This window comes from Trichechus manatus, unplaced genomic scaffold (assembly GCF_000243295.1).
Source record: "Trichechus manatus latirostris isolate Lorelei unplaced genomic scaffold, TriManLat1.0 scaffold00053, whole genome shotgun sequence".
Taxonomy (NCBI): Eukaryota; Metazoa; Chordata; class Mammalia; order Sirenia; family Trichechidae; genus Trichechus; species Trichechus manatus.
The window spans coordinates 8,118,629-8,140,635 of record NW_004443989.1 but is presented as its reverse complement, the minus strand read 5'-3'; the positions used below and the strand labels follow the sequence as shown (position 1 = coordinate 8,140,635).

General features: G+C 38.9%; 1 protein-coding gene across 3 annotated transcripts in view; it reads right to left on the bottom strand.

Annotated features, from left to right (window-relative positions):
• The window catches only part of USP10 (ubiquitin specific peptidase 10), a 66,793-nt gene that overhangs the window by 22,579 nt on the left and 22,207 nt on the right, over positions 1-22,007 (bottom strand). For 2 of the 3 annotated variants that reach the window (XM_004377733.1, XM_023732541.1), the window contains exons 2-4: positions 20,047-20,115; positions 11,133-11,193; positions 3,865-4,905 (exon numbers count right to left, since the gene is read on the bottom strand). In XM_004377733.1, coding sequence (XP_004377790.1) covers positions 3,865-4,905; positions 11,133-11,193; positions 20,047-20,115 — 1,171 coding nt within the window. The remainder of the gene's footprint in view (positions 1-3,864; positions 4,906-11,132; positions 11,194-20,046; positions 20,116-22,007) is intronic. The other variant, XM_023732542.1, reaches the window with a different exon arrangement.

The following is a 22,007-nucleotide window of genomic DNA, read 5'->3' as shown; positions in this document are numbered from 1 at the left end:
CATTTACAGCAAAAATATATACGAGCGCAGTAATTCATCATTCTGAGCAGACCCAACTTGTAATGGCCTGTGTTGCTCTCATGTTTTGGACATAATATTACTGTGCAAAATCATATATTAAATGGGTTTTGACTAACAATTCACAATAAATGACATTCCTACATAGATACTTTAATTTCCTCATAGAACAGAATTAAATTCTTAGAGCTGTCAAAGATCTCAGTTTATCTAGTTTTCCTTCACTGGAATTTTGACTAATTTGATTTGGACATTTGGTCTAGTCTCTCTGCTTATCCAGGATTCTTTACACTCCTTTAAAAAAGAATATACTGACACACATTTTTAAAGGCAAAACAGAAAATACAAAATAGCTCTATTTGTGATTTGCAAGTGTTTGATACAATTTAGGTTTGGGATATAACAAATGTTCTTTAGGAAAGACCCAAGAAAAGTTTAACATTCATTAAAAGCAAGTGTTTACTTCCAAACATCATATGTACCATCAAGTCTTGATTATCTATGCTAATGAAGGAGGCAATAGTATAGATCATCCCTACAGTACTTGTGTATGTCATACTTACTCTTGAATATGGGTATGTCTAATGTTTGGCAACCATTTTCAAACACAAGCTATTAAATTTTCTAGTTTGCTTTTCTTGCCTCCTGGCTCAGTTATTCCTTAACTGAAAAATGGCAAATATCCCCTCTTAGACTATGCAAGCCACTCACTGAGAGACGGATCCCTTTCAACCCTTTCCAGGCTCTTCTGTTTAAGTTCATACTTCCTTGGGGATAGGACAAAACATTTAGTGTTGCTATGTGTCTTCCTTCCTACCTCCTTATTAAGTAAGAGTTCACACTTAGGAAGAAACAGTAAATGGAACAAAATGTTGACAAATAATCTATACAGAGATGAGAAGGTAACCCTGCCACCAAGAAGGTGAATATAATGGGTAAGCTGTCTACGAGTAATCAGCTCTGGCTCTAATTTCATTTCAAAATGTCTTACATACGATTCTCAGTCTTCTTTCACAGGTGATTAACATTCCTAATTTGTATTTCATTTCTGGTTATATAAAAATTAGTTACCATTTATTAACCATAGACTTGAGCAGACAGCACAGTAATGTGGCTATCAGAAATAATGAACTTGGGATTAAAAAACTGGCTGTGGATATTATCTTAAGAATAGATGTAGTACCTGAATTGTTCTTCTCCCTCTTTCCCAAAAGTAAATATGAGAAACATGAAATTTACTCTGTTAGTAGAGCCAGTTGATACTAACGCAAGTCAAATTCTATTATAAAAACACCAGTAGATCTTTCAATGAAGCTAGAATCTCACTTGGTTAAATGCTGCTTAAAAATAACAGTGTCTATGCTGGAAAGCACACCCATTAAAGGGATTTTTGTGGTACTGTATTTAACTTATGACAAATTGAATATACTTTATCATTTTTATAAAGTAAATCCCTAAATAGGAGATATGACAGAGGGAAAAAAATTCAAAACAAGGCCACTTTACTTAAGCTCTACATGATCCCAAGAGTTACTCTGTGACTACTGTAGTTACATTATTTCAGAGGAAGTAATTAATACAGGAAGACTGTCAACAATTACATTTGACATTTCTAAGGTTCGACAATCAAGGCTAAAAATAAATATTTTAAAAGGAACTACATTTTTGCTCAGATAATTAAAACATCTTTATAACTGGCCTAATCAAAACAGTATTAAGAAAATAAATCTGCTGGGTAGGTATACAATACACCAATTCAAAAATAATTACTTGGACAATTTGTAGCAATGCTCTCCTACATTAAGAGTCCCCTACCATCAGAATCTTTCACAAAGCAGTTGAACAATTACATTTTAACATAGGTAGAACACAGCAAACTATGTATCAAACCACTTTCAGAGTCATGTGGCTATGGCTACTATGTTGAGAAAACACTTAAAATGAAGCTCTTCTTGTTTTAAATAGGGATTTGAGAGAATTTCCCAGGGATGGGAGATTTTCCCTTGTGAAGTAATTTTTAGGAACAGAATTACATAATTACAATGCTTTCATGACTTTGAACTTAGAATGTACATTTTAAGAAGCACCCCATCATGTTCTTTTAGGTTAAAAATAAACTTTTATTTATCTATACAGAGGTTTACACTGTTTAATCCTAACTGTGATAGCTGTCCACTGCAATGAACACATTCTAAAATAAAGAAATTGGCTTTTAAAAAATGTATAAAGTCCAGAGTGATGCTAGTTGGCCTATCAACTATTTTCTTGCCTTAAAAGAATGCCAGAACACCAAGATTATTCAAATTAACATACTTTGTATTGCTGTTGTTGGGGTTCCCTGAGTCAGTTCCAACTCACAGTGACCCTATAGTACAGAGTAGAAATGCCTCATAGGGTTTCCAAGGAGTGACTGGTGGGTTCAAATTGCTGACCTTTTTGGTTAGCAGCCGTAGCTCACTGTAGCTCTCAACCACTGTACCACCAGGGCATAAAGAATAAAATGTATGTTTTTCTAAAAAGTGTTTCTTGCTGTCATCCTACTGCTATCAAAATAATATATTTTAAATCTTTTTGATGGCATTCTAACCATTCATAAAAGGGTGAACACTTTGCTGCCTGTTACCACACTCATCCAGATCCTGGTGATAAATGCTGTCAGGTGCTCCAAAATGGTAATTCAGAAAATATTACAGAAAGTCTAACAATTCAATGACATAACTTATCTTAACTGGGCTAATGGAACAAGAAGCTGAAGAGTCGGCTACTAAACTTCTCAGTAGACTCAAACCTGAAAAAATAGCTCATGATTCTTAGCTACGTACAGGTAGTCCAAGGCTTTCGATGGGGTTCCATTCCGATGACATAAATTGGTTCTGATGTAAGTCAAACACCTCTTCATTTTTTTTTAAAGTTGTTATTATTATTGCCTTTTAATTATCAGTATCTTTATAAATCTGATCTTTGAGTAAACATAGGAGAATGACAACATCAGCAAATTACCCACATTATGCACTGCAACACTGTATGTAGTACATATTACTAATGGTAGGATGTACAAAAAAAAAAACTATTGTTAAGTGCAGTTCGTCACAATTCGAATATGTCACATCAGGGACTACCTGTATAGACATACACACTCCTCTGTATTTTTGGCTTCTTATTTGAAGTTTAGCTTATAAAACAACCTGTGAATTATGAAGCTGTATCATTTTACTGTGAATCGGTCCTATTTCAGAGCTCTAGCACTTTAAAAATAAAATGTTAACTCTGGGCTAAACTCTTTTGGAATTTTTCTTTTCCTGTCAAAAGCTAACCTTGGTGTTGCAAAAAACTGAATAAAATCCATCTACTCAATCCAAAACGGTCATTAAAAGGAAAAAATTCTAGGTAATTCACAAAATGCTTTCTCATGTCTTAATAAATATGAAAAAGAAACAATGCAGAGTGGGTACAAACCAGGGTTTATCACACCAAAGGTATATAACAGTTGTCACCCAGATATGACACGTGCATTATACATTCACACAATGGAGCACAACTACTGATCAGAGGAAATGTAATCTGTCTATAGAAAAGAGCCAGCAGAAGACAGATTTTTCACTTAACATAAAAAATATGATTGAATCCCCCCTCCACTTTGCCTAAATATATTGTTTTGCTTTCAGATAACATTTAAGACAGAGGCATTCTTCAGAAATTCCTATTAATAGACAGGGAATCTACTATGGCTATTGGTAACACTATACCACCATAGTTGATAAGCCCAAACAGTTTTAAAATTCTCACTGAACAGTGGATGAGATCTGTTCCTGTCTTCACTTTCTATGTGTATCTTTTTAACTATACCTGCAATCTTTATGGCTACAGGATCCTCTGAAACTGGAACAAGCCCTTCTTTGACTTCAACCTGCTTTTCAGAGACCAAGGGGGATGTGGCAGGAGGGGAATACTTAGTTTCCACATAAGCCATGGGCGAGGAAGAAGAGGGCTTGGAATCATGGAAAAGATTAGCCCATGACTTAGCAGGCTGACTGGTGGGAGCAGAGCCTGCTGCCGAGGCCACGAGATCAGCAGGGGGTGAAACACTCTGGGGTTGAGCAGGCTCCGAGTCTGTGCTTTCCATGTGCAACTCCACCCCGTTGGCAGCTGGGCCCTCATCTGAGGATTCAAGTATTTGTCCATTAGCAACTCCAAGGTTCTCAGTAGTATCAGTACCAACATACGGTTGAGCCACAGCTGTCCTTAACAGGCCATCCCCGCCAGCGTCTGCAGAGAGGCAGGCCTGTTCAAAATTGGTCAGGTGGCACAACTCAGGCTGCCCTGCAGTCCTGGCATGACTGTCCAGTGCTCTGGGGAAAGGCCTGTCAGGCAGAGAGTCACTGACAAAGTCCAGGGAGTTCTCAGGGCTGTTACAAGTCCTGGGTGCGGCTGATGGGGGCATATCACCCATGAATTCTGCGTCCTCTGTGCTTACATTGTTCGGGACTGCCGGATGGGCATGGCCGTTGACCAGGGTGTCTGTGGAAATGCTACCATCGCTGCCGTCTTTCAAGTAACTGTAATATCCAGGTGGCCGTTTTTTCTTCTTTTTCCGTTCCCTTTGTCCAAGACCACCTGAGACACCATCATTTTCTAAAACTTCTGCCTCCACATTAGAACTAGTATCCAAAGCAAGGGGAGAGCCTGGGTACTGGTATTCAATGGAGCTGTAGTTTGCTTCTTTGTCCAGGTCATCGGGGATCTTTTTGGAAGTTGTACAACCAAGAATAAATTCCGGTGCCTGAGGGTTCAACGTGCTTGAAATACTGTAGCTAGGGGTTCCCGGCAAAGTGTCACTGGGTTCAATCACTTCATTAACTCCAAACTCAATTCTCTGATATTCTTGTCCTGCATAGATAGAAAGCAATCAGTAAATATCTCATTAGTTAAGCCCATAGATATACAAACTATGAAAGTATTAATAATTACTCATTTGTTTTTAAAAACTGAAATCTTCTATTCTTAATTAAAAAAGCTATGGCATATTTTATTTCTGTGCTGAAGAAATAAATAACTTGCTGAAAATAAAAAAAAACTGTAAAATTTTATATCTGGGGTTACAAAAAATAGAATCCTATACTTATCCGGGGAGCTAAGGAAAACTTTCAGAAGGTATAAACTAGAATGAAATTATAATAAAAATAAAATAGCATTTTGCCATTTAAAAATACCCCGCAATGGGACAGCCCCATATAACAAAACGGGACTAATGAGGTACAGCAGTCCAGGGCCAAGGACTAGAAGGCAGAAGGGGACAGGAAAGCTAGTGACAGGGAACCCAAGGTTGAGTAAGGACAGTGTTACATGTAGTGGGGTTCTTAACCATTGTCATAGGGCAACACGTGTACTGTTTAACAGGAAACTATTTTGTTCTGTAAACCTTCATTTAAAGTGAGAATGGAAGTACAACTGGAGGAACGTAATCAATGTCACTGAACTGTGCATGTAGAAATTTTTGAAACGGATGGTGTATCTTTGGCTATGTATATTTTCACCAAAAAAAAAAAGGTCGAGAAGGGAGAGAGTTGACATGTTGTGGGGTTGTCAACCAATGTCATAAAACAATATGTGTACTGACTGTTTAATGAGAAACTATTTTTCTATAAACCTTCACCTGAAGTACAATAAAAAAATAAAAATACCCCATAATGGAATCTGACTTTAATGGTTTACGTGATGCCTGAGACTAGGGAATATGTATTTTGACAACTAAAAAAATAAAATCACAATGACTAACTTAGGGACTTAGAAATCTTTGCTATATTTAATTAAAAACTGGAAGATGTTGCTTTTTAAAAGATCTGTATTAATAAATTTTTTTTTTTGGCATAATCAAGTCCTGTAGTCACTTAAAGCATGTCAGTTTCATCTGGAAAAAAATTCAGAAACATCTGCACTGTGAACTTGCTTTAGTTTTTTAAAATTGCTTTTAAATATCTACTATTTAATGATTAAAATCTGAATTCTACTTAATCTATTTAAGAAAATTTAAATGCTATTTAGTAGATTTAAAGACTAAACAAATCCTTCCCCATATTTCACTTCAAAATATACTAAACAGGAACAATGTTTCATTATAATGCTCATCTGCATGTCTCGAATTTATGACAAGAGTGAAATTAAAGTGAAATTAAAATGTTTTTAAAGAAAGCTACATACTTATTTTTCTGACTAGTGCCAATTAATCTTTACAAAGTTTACAAGATTTAATGTCAAGTCTGCATAATAAGGAAACTTCTCAAGGTGCCAAGTTTTACCTACTTCTGTAAAACACTTTAAGCATGGTCCCACAGACACCAGATAGAAATTATTTCTTTAAAATACATACACATATATCTTATCCCCACAAACTCCTCCAAAGACGGGAAAGAAAGGTAAAGCCATAAGAAATGAATCTTGCAGGTAACTTCTTTTGACTGTGAACGTGAAGCTAAGTGTGGTACTGTTCGTCTACAGAGTTGGAAACCGGCAGGGAGAGGAGGTAAAGTAGTCAAATCTTCGGGAATACCTTCCTTGCAAACTGAGGACTGAGTATGAACTTTTATTCATGGAATTAAACTCTAATCAATAGTTTCAAAGGTCAATGGTTTACTGTAGAATGTTTCACTCAACTTTCCCAGCAAACTTTCAAATGCTACAGGCATTCAACCACTACAACTGGACGGAGAGGAGAGGGGTGCAGACTGACACATTCCTCCGCTTAAGATGGCTGCAGCCCACCTCTCCATGGCAACTAGATGCAGGGTCGAGGATCGTGACCACCTAAGGTGGCTCCTCAATCAGATCTTTACAATTAGGCTTCTTTAGTTTTTAAAAATCCCAAAAAGATGAACTACACAAAGAATGACTCAGAGGCACCCTTCAAATTAGTCACCTGTTGGCTGCCCCACTTATAACCTAATGAAGTCTGTGAGTGGGAAAGGTATGTACATGTCCCCTAAATGAATTCATTGGCAGTGCAAGGTACTTCCACAAAAGAGATAAAGTTAGGACTACGACCTTCTAAATATCTCTTTGAAACCCATCAATACTTCTTCCCAATTGGCACAATCTGCATAAGTCATCCACTCTAAGGTGTATTTTTTACATTTCATACCTCTGAATTACGTGTCTTTCAAAAGACATGGAGCATCAAGGTCATCTTCTATAGTTACGACTTTGAAGTTGATGAAGGAGGACACATGCCTTATCATTCATTTTTTAATGCGTAAGACTGAAGCTCTCCTGCACTATGAACTTGCTTTAAACTTTAGTGTAAGGCTGATTTTTTTCCCAAGGCACACATATAAAGAAAAAAGATCATAATACCAAAATAATTGTGTTCTATTACAATTACTTATATTTGAATATATTTATGGAAGGACCTTTAGAAGTCTTTTTCCAGAAGGAGAAAAAAAGATTCAGAGAGGGGGCAGTCATAAGCACATTAGAGGCAGGACAGGGACAGGGACTAAACATAGATCACCTGATGGTTCATTTGTGCTTGGTATCACACCTCCCTCACTGGGAGACTGGGGGAATACTTCTGCCCAGCAACAAAAGTTCCTGAAAAAAGAACACTGTATACCTAAGTATACCTAACAGCAAGTTTACAAAGAAAACCACTGATACGACATCTTGATTCCTTTGCCCACTGAGCACTGACTGTGTACTTTGTTTCCCTTTTTCTGAAAAGAACTCCCAAAGAAAAAAGAATTTATTATTGTATCTAGAGGCTGACTGTCCATTTTGCTTCCAGGCATCACCTATTATTCCATGTTTCAAGGATGTACTATTACATGGATTGATATGAACATACCTGAAGAAGTGAAGACTACTACACAGGGAAGGCTCCCCTTTGGAGACGATAGCTATGGTGCAGGTTGTGAGATCACATTAAAAATTAGTATGTAGTGTGTCATGCAGGCTGTGCAAGATCTTGGTTATTTCCAATAGACACAGTGCTCTGCACTTCAATTCTTAACCTTAACATGGTATAAAACATTCTAGGATGTGACGTGACATTAACGGAACTATTTCATTATACTAAGGTTATTATTGAAACAGTGCCCAGTACAGTGTTTGACCACATCACTGGAAGCGGTCCTTTCCTATTGTGTCCCAGGCACAATGGACACGTGTGCGCACTGCATGCCAGAGAGGCAGGATCAAGCCCAACTTGTCAGGCTGGAGGAGTGATGGAAGGCCTGCAAAACTCACATTTTAAATAACCCAGTCAACATACTGGGGAAATGTTAACTTAACACTCAGGTCATGCAGGTAATGGGTTTGCTGGGGGATGAAGAACTAGCTTAGACAAAACAAGGATATCTTCACATAGCATTTCTCCAAGTTGGCTCGTTATAGCACATGCAGCACAATGACTGGGGTGCCTGGACAGGGTCCCAAAGTCAGCAATGTCCAGAGGCACCCAGGTGATGCTCATGCCCACTGCTGTTTGAGAATGACTGCTTACATGGCTTCTTCAACTGATTTCTCCAGTTAGGTCTTAGCAAGTCAATTCAGTGATTATGCAGCATTCACCATACATGCAGGGCACTGTTAATGTATTAGTCACAAGAGGGACACAGCAGCTAACGGGGGCAGGTCCCTGTCATCAAGAAGTTTACATCTACTAGAGGGACAAAACCACAGACCCTGAGTGTTATGGATTGAATTGTGCCCCCCAAAAATGTGTGTCAACTTGGCTAGACCATGATTCCCAGTACTGCATGACTATCCACCATTTTGTTATCTGATGTGATTTTCTTATGTGTAAATCCTACCTCTATGATGCTAATGAGGCAGGATTAGAGGCAGTTATGTTAATGAGGCAGGATTCAATCTACAAGACTAGACTGTGTCTTAAGTTAATCTATTTTGAGATATAAAACAGAAGCAAGCAGAGCTGAGAGACAGGAGACCTCATACCATCAAGAACGCAGAACGAGGAGGGGAGTGTGTCCTTTGGACCTGAGGTCCCTGTACTGAGAAGCTCCTTGACCATGGAAGACTGATGACAAGGACTGTGCCCCAGAGTCAACAGAGAGAGAAAGCCTACCTCTGGAGCTGGCACCCTGAATTTGGATTTCTAGCCTCCTAGACTGAGAGGAAATAAATTTCTCTTTGTTAAAGCCATCCACTTGCGGTATTTCTATTACAGCAGCATAAGATGATGAAGACGCTGAAGATGATGATATACAGGGTGGGTGAGAGAGGGCCCTCAACAGCTTCATACAGAAAGTGCTTCAGGACACAGAAGAAAATGACCAATTTCAATCAGGAGCTATAGAGAGATCTGTGGAACTGGAAGAATGGGCAGGGTGGGGGTCGACATTTCAAGCTTTAGGAACTGACCGAAAAAGGCAGTGGTATACAAGTGTGTGCCATACTGAGGAGCCTGCAAGTAGCTTGGTGGAGCTGGCTGTGGTGGGAGGTAGAAGGGTAAATCATTCTAAATCATTCATCCTACAAACACACTGACACTACACTGTGCAGCTGCTAGACACACACAGATGAATAAATGATGGCCCTGACATCAACAGCTGAACCCAGCCTCAGGGTACAGACTCGTTCTGTGTACTGCCATAGACACTAGTAGAGAAATGGAAACATAGGAGAACAGAAAAGGCTCCAGAGAAGAGGGGGCCTTTAAACTGGCCTGTCTGTCACTAACAGTGCAAGCAGGTGGCAAGAGTCTAGTTGTGTTTTCAGCAGAATATAAGATGGACTAGAGGGCAGGCAGCAGAGATGGGGAAAAGAGCCATGAAGCAAGAAGTGAAAAGGGACGGTGGCCTGGAACTAAGTAAGCAGCTGTGCAAAAGGAGAACAGGAAATGGGCTAGAGAGGGAGTGTGGGGTTAGAACACCACGGGGTTGGAGGCTGCAAGGAGGAGTTAGTGGGGCCTCAGATGGCTAACTTAAGCCACTGGGAGGGTGGTGAGGCCATAAAAAGAACTTAAGAAAGAAATGGATTAGAAAGAAAGGAGTAATATGAAAGGAAAAACAGTGACATATTCTAAACATTTGATAGGCATTAGCAGCATGCTTACTATGTGCAGAGTACAGTGCTAGGCAATGCCGAGGCAGAAGGCACTCTTGGTGGTCCAGATTCACGAAGTCCAAGATGGCAGCACGTAAAAAAGCAGTTCAGGAGGCTGCACAGCCTGGCAAGTGCTGCTGGGTCCCCAGAGCTGCGTTGTCTTTATTTTATTACTTGTCCTAAGCTACTATTAGAGCTGCTCTTTTCCTTCTGGTCTCTCATATCATGGTTTCTTATAAAACTTCTAATAATTAAAACATTTTTCATAGGTCTGACCATGCTCACTAAACCGGGCATCCATATCCTTTGCTCGTGAAGAAATGTCGGGCTTTCAGCTTCTCAGAGGCCAGCAAGCATCTTAAAAGTATAGTGATCCAGACCGAAAAGTGGTCTGGGTAGATTCAAGCAGCGTTAACGGCAGCCTGCAGTAATTAAATGACTCTGCTGTTATTTGAACACCTGGTACTTAAAAAATCCAAAATCCAATCTCTATAATCAGCTCAGTGTCTGTAACAGAGACAAAAAAGTAACAAGCCAGGAGGTGAAGAGGTTACCCGAATTCCTAAGAGAATTAGTGACAGATCGGGACATGAATGTAAACTCCAAAAAAAAACTGAGCCAAGTTGCCACTTAGCAGTAAGTACAAAGAAAACATGTTCAGAGACTAGAAAGCTCTGCACCCACTAGATTCAGCAATAAGAGACAAGAAAGCTCACTTCAGAATTTTTACAAAAAAGCATACGGTTATGAAAAATCACATACCCGTGGTATTGAGAACTGTTAAGGGAAAAAAAAAAAAAAGAATTTAGCAACTATTTCCTGAACTAAACCTTAAACATTTGTCACTCTGAAGCACCGAAGAAACTAACTTACTCGCCAAAGTGATTCAGTGATGAAATCTGCTATAGTTGACAGCAAAAACATCCAGCTGTGAGTAAGTAAAAGTTTATTCAAAGGTATGAGCAATGGGAAAACAACGTTTCCAGGGTAGCCTGCCCACCCAGCACATTACAGTAGAACCCACTTTGGAGAAAAAAAGTAGAGAACTAGCTTACCATCGGGTAGTTCATCTGCAGCCTCTGTGCCACACAAAACTGTTCCACTGTATGGAGGAAGCTGCACGTGGAAGTGGAAAACAAATTTTAATTCAACAAAAGGTTAAAGCCCAATAATCTGACTTCATTAATGCAGTATTTCATTAAAATTAGGAATGCAACTTCTTGTGACAATACTTTTTATCAAGGTCAAACACGTGGAATCAGTAAAATATAAATCATTTTCACTTGAAGAAAAAAAATGCTTTCAAATATTTACTGTTATTAAACAGATCCAAAAGGCAAAAAAAAAAAAAAAAATCAAAACGGATTCCAGTCGATACGTAAATCAGCTACAATAAAATGATTATCACTATTCTATTCACATAATGACATTAGTGACTAACCATAAATAACAGACACTTTGTTTCCCACTAATTAAGGCCGACTCTTACTGACCCAGCAGCATTTCTTGTTTCTTATCCCCATAATTGCAGCACAGCTAGCTGTGGTTGGGACCAGGCCTATGGCCAGAGCATAGCAAAGCCCACTGGGAAGAAAAAACCCGGGAACCATCTCCATTTTTAACACGCCTTAAATAACAGAATTAATGATAGAAATCACATTCCTTGCTTGGAAGAGAGAAAGGCAAAATGGCAACTGTCTGACCTCTTTGCAAAAAGCAGGAAGATATTATCAATATCCCAAATTTCTGCCTCTTCCTAGCTGTTCCATAATACTTATTTAAGAGTTAGGACTCTTTCGGATAGATGTATCTGGCTGGGATGAGGAAGTTTAGGATGGGCAGGGGTAATAAGTGGACAGATTACTATTACCTGAAGGCAAAACAAAAGAAGCATTAATAGTTTATTTCTCCAAGTAAACCAGGAGGTTCTCTGCGCAGAGAATTAACAACAAACAGGAAGCTAAGAAAAAGCAAGGGGATTAAAAAGGACTGAAAACTTCAGGACTTGAGAGCTGGCCCTATTTCTACACCTGGGGGCACACCACAGCATTCCTCACGCTGACATGAAAGGAGAGCACCTGTGCAGCAGAGCGCTGCACTTGGATGCGCAGCTGTTGTGCAAAGACCTTCCACTCAGCATACAAAATCCCACACTAGATGCTAACAGAAATTACTGCTGGCACAAAATATGGAGCAGAAAGGGTACGCCTGTGAAGGCAGTAAGCGCAGCAGCTCCAAGTGCCCCAAAATCCTGACTCACGTCTGTGCCCCACTGCAGTCACAAGGGACTGTTTAGCAAGCTCCAATACACAGAGTACATTCTTTTTCTGTCAATATGACCCTTGGGGGCCCCCTGGTGATGGAAATCTATACAACTTTAAGGTGCTAAAAGTATTTAATACTTTTTGACTCATCATATTTACACATAATCACTGTAATCATATCAAGAAACCATCTCTTTTTCTGAGTCAGTTTCATCAGTACAAAGTTTTGCAAAAGATCAACCTCTAATGTCAAAATAATTCTATTTGTTTTAAAGGCATTGTGTTGAAGGAAAAACACACAAAAACCAATCTCTCCATGCTACCTCTCTTCTGCTGCTTGGGGAAGCGAACTTTGAAGAAATTCTTCAGACCTGAGAGAGTGAGGCAGGCTGGGAAGACTCACAAGTTTGAGAAGGGACCTCAGCACTCATCCATTTCAACCCCTAACTCAAAGCAGAGAGCTGTCGAAACACTTCAGTGATGCTCCCTTTGCAACCACTCACCCACAGGAATCATACAACTCACTTAACTCCCTCCCAAACCGCTCACCAAGCAACACGCATAAGGAAAACCCCATCAATTTGAAAGAACTACTGGAAAAGGTCGGAAGTCAAGCATACCAAGATGACTATCAAGAACGTTTAGGATGTGCCAGGCGGGGTGTCTCCTGTCTCTCAACAATCAGGTGGTGGGTGCTGTAATCACAAGCATTTGAGAGATGAAACCGCAAGGCCGACTTGTTCTAGGTCTCATGGTCAGTAAGTGATAGAGGCAAGCTCCCGTCATATAAGACCTTCCAACTCTAGAGTACGTGCTCTTGGCAACGTTGTCATTTTATATTGTGTGTTTAAAACTTATCTTGATTTGCGAATCTTGTGTAAGACAGCTTCACTGCAGGAATTACTAAATGCTGGAATGAGTTCTGGCATAGCAGAAATCATTACACACACAAGCACACGCGCGTGCGCGCGCGCGCGCGCACACACACGGAGCCCTGGTGGCACAGTGGTTAAGAGTTCGGCTGCTAATCAAAAGGTCAGCAGTTCAAATCCACCAGCTGCTCCTTGGAACCCCTATGGAGCAGTTCCACTCTGTCCTATAGGGTCGCTATGAGTCAGAATCAACTAGATGGCAACGGGTTTTTAATATATACATATAAGCTGTACAGGCATATGGCATCTTTTATTCAACAAACTTCCACCATCGTAAGATGCCCCCAGAGTCTGTGGTCATTGGATATAATAAACACACAGCAGAATAAAACTGTAAAAATTGTTAAAAATTCCCTCTGTAACTACATAGCTCATTTTAAGAAAAATGCAAAAATTTTAAAAACAAAAAACTACCCACATAAATGTGAAGTGAGCAATGTAAAACACTAAAATCCAGTTACGTTAGATAGGAAGAAAATAGAATTAACTACTCTGAAAAGAGTACTGCAGTCGTGTGAAGGCCAATACTTGGGCCTTTTGATGAGAAGTTATATGTTTTAAAGTCTCTTTCCGGTGCTGCTGTTTTGTTCTGCTGGCTGTCTAAAATACCCTCATGAACCCTGAGTCCTTCCTGTGAAATCCCATTAAGACACCAGACCTCTGAGAATAACTGTCTAAAATCTGCATCTTCACACACCCACACCCACGCAGTCTGAGTCCCTCATAACAGTGTCTCTCTCACACAGACTCTCGTACAGTCTCTCACACACACAGTCTCTCTCACAAGTCTCTCATACAGTCTCTTACAAGTCTCTCTCGCAGTCTCTGTCACACACCCATCTCTCACACACAGAGCCTCTCTCTGTCTCTTGCACAACTTTCTCAGTCTTTCTCATAGTCTCTCACACACGCAGCATCTCACAGAGCCTCTCTCTCACACACAGCCTCTCTTATACACACAGCCTCTCACACTCTCTTACACACTCTCTTACACTCAGTCTCTTTCAGAGTCTCACACACACACACACAGTCTCTCTCTCACACACGTTCACAGCTTGTACTCTATTATCATTGGCTTATTCAGTAACTGGTTGAGGTGTGTGTGCTGCCGCCAATGTTAAGATTCTGGAAATTTTCAAGAACAATGAGCATTCGTCCTCTATTTTTGAACACCAATAACATGATTACATTTGGGGTTCAAAACATGCCATAGACTATTTTTCCCAGTTGGAGAAATTCATTTATAAATCACCCAGGCTTATAAGCCAGAGGACAGCTTTAGTAAATATATCAGTTACATTTAAAAAATAATAATAATAATAATTAAGATCACATACAAAAATCACCTTGTTTCTTCTGATTCTGTTAAACTACTGGCCATCCTATCTTGCCAGCACAAACTTTCAAACTAACTAAAAGAGAAACAAAATGCTCTTAGCAGAGAGGAGTGACGCCTTTGTAGGAGTAGAATGCTTTTACAGTTCAACACTCTACAATTCTTAAATTTCACTTTTTCAGTTCATGGTCCCAAGTGGAGAAAAAATGCTTTATCAAGTTCCTAATGGCCAAAAAAAGTATGTGAATAGGGCTAGGATTCTAATTTATGCTACAGGCACATGGCAGGAATAGTGCATGTATGAGTTGCAACTTTTTTCCCAGAGAGATAAAAGGACAAATGATTATATAAAGTGCAATAACATCACTCACTCACTCACCCATCAATCCAACCATGTGCCAACCCGTTAAACAACCAGTGCACTATTAACTGTATTATAAGATTATAATTCAGACCACTGAGTTATAATAATTATAACACTGAGAAAAATAACTCAGGCTTATCATGTGAGAGAAGCTATATTTCCCTCTTGCAGGAGCATCACTGGACTCTTGTGTGATTCTGATGGACAACATCGGTCAGACTCTGAACGCCAATGCATACTGAAAAAATAAGAACACAAAACCCGAATAAGCCCTGATACACGGAGATTTCTGAGGCTGGGACTCATTTTGATGTGACAGCCATTATGTCTGCCCATAAAAAGTCTGGTCTCACTTTACCAGTCTACATCCTTCATGTGGTCTAACGTTTAGTACGCATTTAGCTGACTTCCCAACATTTCTGTGTGGTAAATGGGCATTCTCCATCTTTCAAAACAAAACAAAACAAAGGTGCAGTGAGATTAAGGAAACTGCCCAAGACCACTGAGCCTGTTTAAGAGGTAGAGTCAGGAACAAACACAGGTCTTCAGGCCTGAACTGTGGTGTATTTTCTACTTTCGTATCACACAAAAACCCAAGTTTTTATTCTAACACTTACAAACATGTATACACACCCCACATACATGCACAGACTTGAGAAAAACTAAAATACAAAAATTGGGCTTTATCATTCTTTAAATCCTTCATCATTAAGATCACAGGTATATGGTGATGCTTCTGGCAGGTACCACCAAATTTTACTGTGACTCAAAGACAGAAATTAATTAAAACTTGAATCATTAGCAGAGTATACAGCAGACAACCTCAATTAACAGCTATGCTTGAGGAATATAGGATCTGTTTTTGTCCTAATTTTTTTTCTTTTTGAACATTTTATTGTGGGTTAGGTCAAAGTTTACAGAGCAAATTAGTTTCCCACTCAACAACTGATACACATTTTGTTTCATTACATTGGTTGCAATCACCTCAATGTGTCACCACTCTCCCCTCTTCCTCCCCAGGTTCCCTATTTCCATTAGCCCAGCTTTCCTGCCCCTTCCTGCCTTCTGAACTTTGCTTCTGGGCAAATGCTGCCCTTTCGGTCTTGTATGTTTGATTGTTCTGAGGTACATCTTCCTCACAGATGTTACTGTTCCCTTTATAGGCCTGTCTATTGTTTGGCTAAGAGGTGATCTCCAGAAGCGGGTTTGGTTCCAAGTTTACAGGGTGTCTAAGGGCCAGAGCCTCAGGAGTTCCTCCAGTCTCTCTCAGACGAGTAAAGCTGGTCTTTTTTTATGAATTTGAATCCTGTTCTACATTTTTCTTCCACTCTGTCCAAGACCTTCTATTGTGATCCTGGTCAGAGCAGTCCGTACCGGTACCCGGGTACCATCTAATTCTGGTCTCAGGCTAGTGGAGGCTGTGGTTATGTGGTCTGTTAGTCCTTTGGACTAACTGTTTCCTTGTGCCTTTGGTTTTCTTCATTCTTCTTTGGTCTGGATGGGAAGAGACCAATAGTTGTATCTTAGATGGCCACTTGCAATCTTTTAAAACCCCAGTTGTTACTTACCAAGGTATGATGCAGAATATTGTCTTTATGGACTTTGCTATGCCAATTGACCTAGATGTCCCCCAAGACTATGGTCCGAAGCCCTCAAGTTCAGTGCTTCAGTCCCACAAGGTGTTTGGTTATGGCTAAGAAGTTTTCATGACTGTGCTTCATCTGTTCTATTATATACATGGATATATTTGCAGTATATAAAAATATGTATTTAGAAATGTCTACTGCCAAGCCTGTATATGCTTGTGGGTGTACACCCATGCTTACATTTCTGCCTACGTATCTACTCATAAATTATTGTCTGTTATTACTGTTGTTGCAAGATTATACATGTAATAGTGTTTACCATTGTTGCCTATTACTCTTGCATACCTCTCAGTGTCTTCCTTCGCCTTGGTTATGTTGTGCTGACTTCCCTCATAACCTGTACTGTCTTTTCCTTCACCGAAGTTACTATGTGTCTACTATCTAGTTAGTAATTTTCCCTCCTTTCCCCTCCCATCCCTGGTAACCAACAAAGAATGTTTCTTTCTGCATGCAAACCTTTTCTTGACTTTTTATGATAGTGGTCTCATGCCATATTTGCCCTTTTGTGATTGACTTATTTCACTCAGCATAATGTCCTCCAGGTTCATCCATGTTGTGATATGTTTCGTGGGTTCATCATTGTTCTTTAACATTGCGTAGTATTCCATTGTGTGTATGTACCACGGTTTGTTTCTCCATTCATCAACCAATGGGCTCTTAGTTTGTTTCCATCTTTATGCTGTTGTGAATAATGCTGCAATGAACATGGTATGCGTATGTCTACTCAAGTTATGGCTCTTATTTCTCCATGATATATACCAGGGAGTGGGATTACTGGATCATATGGTATTTCTAGCTTTTTAAGGAAGTGCCATACCATTTTCCACAGTGGTTATACCACCTAAATAACTCTTTGATCAGGAAACAATGAACTTCAGCTCTTACTCTACGGAATTCTAAAGTGTACAGACATATTTTATTGCCTTAAGAAATGCAATATATTAATTAGACTTTCAATTTTTCCTGGTTTAGATTCTTAGATCCTTAAAATCATAACTGTTAACATCAATGAGCACAACACAATAGGTGGAGATGAGACGAGTAAAATGAGTTTACTCATTTTCTAAAATGAATTCTGATAAAAGTTTTTTTCTTTGACTTCCTTCTTTTTCCTAAAGTGAAAGAGAAGAATAAATCTTCTTACATCTCTATAACTTAAATGTTTTCAAGATGTTCTCATTTAATTTAATTCTACCTCCAAAACTCTGAAGTTTTAGAACTTAAGAAGCCAAGGTGAAGAGAAGTGAAGGTCACATAAAGTGGCCCAGCCGGACCCAATCTTGGCCTTTTGACGCCTATCCTAAGGGGTTAGCTCTCCCTGTCCCTTTTTTTTTACCAAATAAAAGTAGGCCATACATAAACACTGTTTACACATGCACATGTGTACTTGTGTATATTTATTATTTATCAATTAAGGGACCCACCAGGCTAGTTAGGTTTTATTAAAAGTTAACTAAGATTTTACTTGATATACAATTACTTCTTCCCCTTTTTCCCTTCTCAGTGCAATTTTACAGTTTTCATATGTAAAAAAGCCTGAAAACATTTCCCAGATTAGTTTATTTATTTTTAAACTAAAAAAGAAACAATCACACAAAGCAGACACGAAAGAAGATCTGAATAAATGGAGACATAGACCACAACCATGTCTGGGAAAATTCACTATCATAAAGATGTTAATGTACCTAACAAACTAATCCATAATTTTAATGCTATTCTAATAAAAATTTCAATAGGGTTTTTCATGTAACTTGACATGTTGATCATAAAATCTGTATGAAAGAAAAAAGGATCAAGGACAGCAAAAATAACTGTGAATAATAATAAGAAAAGAGTGTGTATCCTACCAGAAAATTTATTATAAAGCTATAGCAATTAAACTGTGGTACTGGCACAGAGATAAAGCAAGAGGTACACAGAACAGGGGACCAAAACCAGATCCAGGCATACATGGGTATGTGCTACATAAGAAGGGCTGGTAATTCAACCAAGAATTGAGTTCTCAACAAATGAGGCCAGGACAACTTGCTACTGCCATGGGGGGAGGCGGGGAAGAGTCTGAGGGAAGGGTTAGATCCCCACCTTACACACATACAAAAATCAATACCTCAATTTCATTTGCATTACACACTGAAGTGTGAAAACAAAAACTTAAAAACTTTTAGAAGAAAACTGGCAAATGCCTTTATTACTTCAGAACGGGGAAGAATTTCTTCAAAATATTTTTTAAAAGCCAAAAATCAATAAACCATGAAGAAAAAGATTGATACACCTGACATTAAAGTTAAAAATGTACTTCCCCCACCTCAAGACTATGGCCCTGGACACTCTGCTAACGCAGAACTGAAACCACTCCTGAAGCCCACTTTTCTGACAAAGATGAGACAGGCCTATAAAACAAGCAAGACAAGAAGACAGGAACGGACAGGAAGTGGACGAATGGACATAGGGAACCCAGGGTGGGAAGGGGGAGAGTGCTGTCACATTGTGGGGATTGCAACCAATGTCACAAAACAATAGGTGTATACATTTTTTAATGAGAAGCCAACTTGAGCCATAAACTTTCACCTGAACCACAGTGAAATTAAAAATAAATAATTAAATGCTTTAAAAAATGTACTCCCCACACCCAGCAAAAAAAGAAAATTTAAGTGCATCACATATGAAGTTTAAAAGTCCCCAGGCTAGGAAGAGATACCTGTAATATATAAAAGCAAAGATTATTAACCTTATACAGTAAGAGAAAGGTAAGCGACTTGACTACAAACTAGACGTGGAACAAAGCTCAGGTAATTCACAGAAGAGGACTTCTATATTCCCAATAAACATATGAAACTAACAAAATAGTGCTCAGCTGTCAGTAATCTGAGAAATGTAAATTAAGACCATGAGAATCCATTTATTACCCACCAGATTAACAAAAATTTTAAGTATGCTAATACTGAGAATCAGGAAGGATTTTTTAAAAAAAGAAAGTGAGAAAATTCGCATGCACTATTGGTGGAAACAGACTGTTAAAAAACCCCTTTAGAGGGCACACTGGTGTCTCTGACACAACTAAAGATGCTCATTCACTATGGAGCCCAGCAATTCCACTCCTGGGATGTATCCTGGAGAAGTCCCCAGAGGAGCATGAGGAGACAAGACAAAATAGGTTTACTGCAACGTTACTGTGACAGTGAAACTGAAGACCTAGGTGGTCCTCCATAGGAAAACAGGTAAGTATACTCTAGTACATTCAGTCAATGGTATTCAGCAATTAATTCAAAAAACAAGAAAATGTATCATCATAGATAAATCTTAGTCTCTGTACTTTTCTATACACTAGAATTCTTTATTACTAAATTTAAGTTTTAAAAGTCAAAGCTGAAACATAACCATAAATGATATCTACACATACACTCACTAAAACAAACCTTTGTCTTACCTCAACTGAAGAACGAGGCGTCACAAAGAATTGATTGAACTCATCAGGGCTAAAATCTCCAAAAATATACTGTAAAAAATAAGAGTCGCTGATCACAAAAAATACACAAACTATACACCTTCAGGAAAAATGCTATACATCATAACAATCCTATGAAACATTTGTGCCAGAATCCCCAAGACCCCTTCTCAGCTAAACCAATCGAGTGACCATACAGAGATTTCCAGGGGTAGAATTTTCCAATTACATAAGAGAAAGTACTACTTAACCTTCTCCATTAATTGTTAAAAAACACTGAAATTGATAAAGCTTATTCTGAAACATGTTGATTTCTTTTACATCAAGTTCAGAAAGTAGAGTTGTGCTTGGTTCACAAGTCTGCAGTTGCTCCATTTACCTTTCTGCTGACTCATACCACTACCTCCATTTCAGTGTTCTCTGCCACACATACCAAAAGCAGGCAGAAAACACAGTTCAAATGAGAACGCAGGGAAATCCAAAGAAGAAAAAAGGTAATGATCCTGATAATGATCTTAAACATCTATATAAATATATAATTTTTTAATTAAAAAAATGCACTGGAACATAATGCCCAGATACACATATTGTTAAAGAGACGTTAACCTACTTGTGGTCCTCACTTCACAGAATCCTGGATGTGACTTCTTGGAAAAATAACTGGTATAAGTAACAGGGAAATAAGTCTGGCAGGTGATACCAGTTCATAATCACCCTGAAGCTTCAAGAAATAAGTCATTGACAAGAATCAGTATGACTAGATTTCAACAACAGAGAATCACTCACTAATTATTTATCCATTCAATCAATACAATTTACAGCCTAAGGGTGCTGCAAGGAGCCCTGGTGGCACACTGGTTACACACTCTGCTGCTAACTGCAAGGTCAGCGGATCAAACTCACCAGCCGCTGTGCAGGAAAAAGATGTGGCATTCTGCTTCTGTAAAGGCCTTGGAAACCCTATGGAGCGTTACTCTGTCTTATAGGATCACTATGAGTTGGAATCGACTTGACAGCAACAGGTTTTTAAGCGTGATGTACTGTGATTAGTACTGGGGATCAAACTGGTAAGCAGAGTGTGGCTCCTCTGCTCTAAAGGAACTTACAGTCTAGTAACTTACAAGTTCCAAACATGTGATTCAAAAATAACCTGTAACTGAATACTATAATAATGAGCAATATCCATTATTATTGTACACCAAAACCAAACCAGTTGCCATCCAGTCAATTCTGAGTGACCACCCCATGTGTGTCAGAGTAGAGCTGTGCTCCACAGGGTTTTTAATGGATGATTTTTCAGTAGTAGATCACCGGACTTTTCTTCCAAGGCACCGCTGGGTGAACCTGAACCTCCGATCTTTCAGTTAGCAGCCCAGCACTTAATCATTTTCACCACCCAGGGACTCCCCATTATTACTGCAGAGGCAAATAAATGGCAACAAATTCTTACACCCTGTTGGTAAGAATGTACAGGAGAAAGTATTTCTGGAGAGCTCTTAAGCAACATCTACCAAGACTGTAAACACACATTAAAAACAGAAACACCTACATGTAACACTTGCATATACTTGCAAAGTCCACAAAGAAACTGTACATTGATGGTAATAGTGAAAATAAGCAGAGTCCCAAACGGATTTATAAATGATCTTCTGAAATACTTACACTGTGAGCTTACATCTTCTTATATTTACAACACTGGGAAAAGGGTTATATTAATTTCACTCAGGCGCAATATTAAGCAATGGAAAAAAGGGCATCTTTAGATGAAAAGGAAGCAAAAGACATGGCTAGGCAGACTCAACATTGTGAAAATGTCAATTCTACCCAAAGCAATTTACAAATATAATGCAATCCCCATCCAAATACCAACAACATTCTTCAAAGAGATGGAAAAACTAATCATTAACTTTATATGGAAAGGGAAGAAGCCCCGAATAAGTAAA